This window comes from Priapulus caudatus, unplaced genomic scaffold (genome assembly GCF_000485595.1).
Source record: "Priapulus caudatus unplaced genomic scaffold, Priapulus_caudatus-5.0.1 Scaffold2815, whole genome shotgun sequence".
Lineage (NCBI taxonomy): Eukaryota > Metazoa > Priapulida > Priapulimorpha > Priapulimorphida > Priapulidae > Priapulus > Priapulus caudatus.
In genome coordinates, this window is record NW_014579876.1 from 6,193 (window position 1) to 7,496 (window position 1,304).

The 1,304-nt window shown below is 38.0% G+C and overlaps 1 protein-coding gene across 1 annotated transcript; it reads left to right on the forward strand.

Annotated features, from left to right (window-relative positions):
• The first annotated feature begins 127 nt into the window (after window positions 1-127).
• On the forward strand, window positions 128-1,143 carry LOC106819086. The gene is made up of 2 exons (XM_014823746.1): window positions 128-265; window positions 704-1,143. Exons 1-2 carry the CDS (start codon window positions 153-155, stop codon window positions 1,134-1,136), a joined length of 546 nt encoding a protein of 181 aa, XP_014679232.1. The 5' UTR covers window positions 128-152; the 3' UTR covers window positions 1,137-1,143.
• The last annotated feature ends 161 nt before the right edge of the window (window positions 1,144-1,304 follow it).

The window sequence follows — 1,304 nt, forward strand, 5'->3', positions numbered from 1 at the left end:
AATGAGATTTATGACATTATTAGCATGATAGTACCCATATCATGGCTAAGCATAGTAAATTACATGGCCAAAAGTTTGCTTATCATTACTGTGTTTATTACACTTCAGCTGATGATCTAAAAAAAAAATGGAAGAACATAAGAGATGTATATATGAGGAGGAGGCGCAACACAAAACGAAAGAGTGGTGATGCAGGCCCTCCAGCAAAGCCTGGAATGTACGATAACCTCCTGCAATTTCTGGATCGGGTTCAACCGAATACCAGGTGAGAACAAGAACAATTGTTATAGTGCGTATTGTGTTGCAAAATTTTTAATAAATGCAGTATTTTGTATTTGCAATTCAGAAAACAATTTTGGAGACTAGTCTAACAAGTACAAACTCATGTTGTACATGAGTTTGCTAGTTATAAGCACGATATACCATCATTGTTGGTGTACCAAATAATTAAAATTAAATTAATATGATGCTAAATTAATGTCAAAGAAAAGGAAGACCCAGGAAGTCATGGAAAGAGCTTGTTAAGGAGGATCTGAGAGTGTGGAACATCACAGATGAGGACACCCTAGACAGGGTTAAGTGGAAGAATGTTCTACGAACCATCACACAACGTCCAACCTGCTAGCATGTGGAACGTGGATGTTAAATGGATATGATAATGATGATAAATAAATAATGATTAAATGAATGTTTTAATTTTCAGCACATGCAGCAATCTGGAAGAGGCAGAACCCGTTACCAGTGCCACTGCGACCGATGAAGATGTAGCAAGCCAAGAAGGTACTGAAGAGGTTGATGCACCTTCTACTTCATTCGGGTCATCTATGCCATCAAGTTTAGTTACTGCAGGGCGCAGGAAGAAGCGGAAGTCGTGTGACCCTGTCACAGAAGAAATTCTGTCACAGCTGAGAAAGCTGGATGAGAAAGAGGAACAATCTGCCACAAGGCCCACAACACAGCTGCCAGATGCAGATGATTTATTTCTCCAATCGATTACCATGGAGATGAAATCACTCCCACCACAACAAAAAACGCACTTTAAAATTAAAGTTCACGAGCTTTTGTTTGAATTAAAATATAATGTGCAGTCTTTTATTGTTAATGAGGACAATATTACAGAGGAATTCGATGTGTGAAATATAACTTAATTGTAATAAAACCAACTTGGTTACTGACTGAACAAAACTCTAAACTGCAAATTGTGGTAGACTATCTCTCAATAACATCTTGAATCTCATCATTAACTCTTCATTAACTCTCAATCACACACACACACACGCACACACACACACACACACACACAC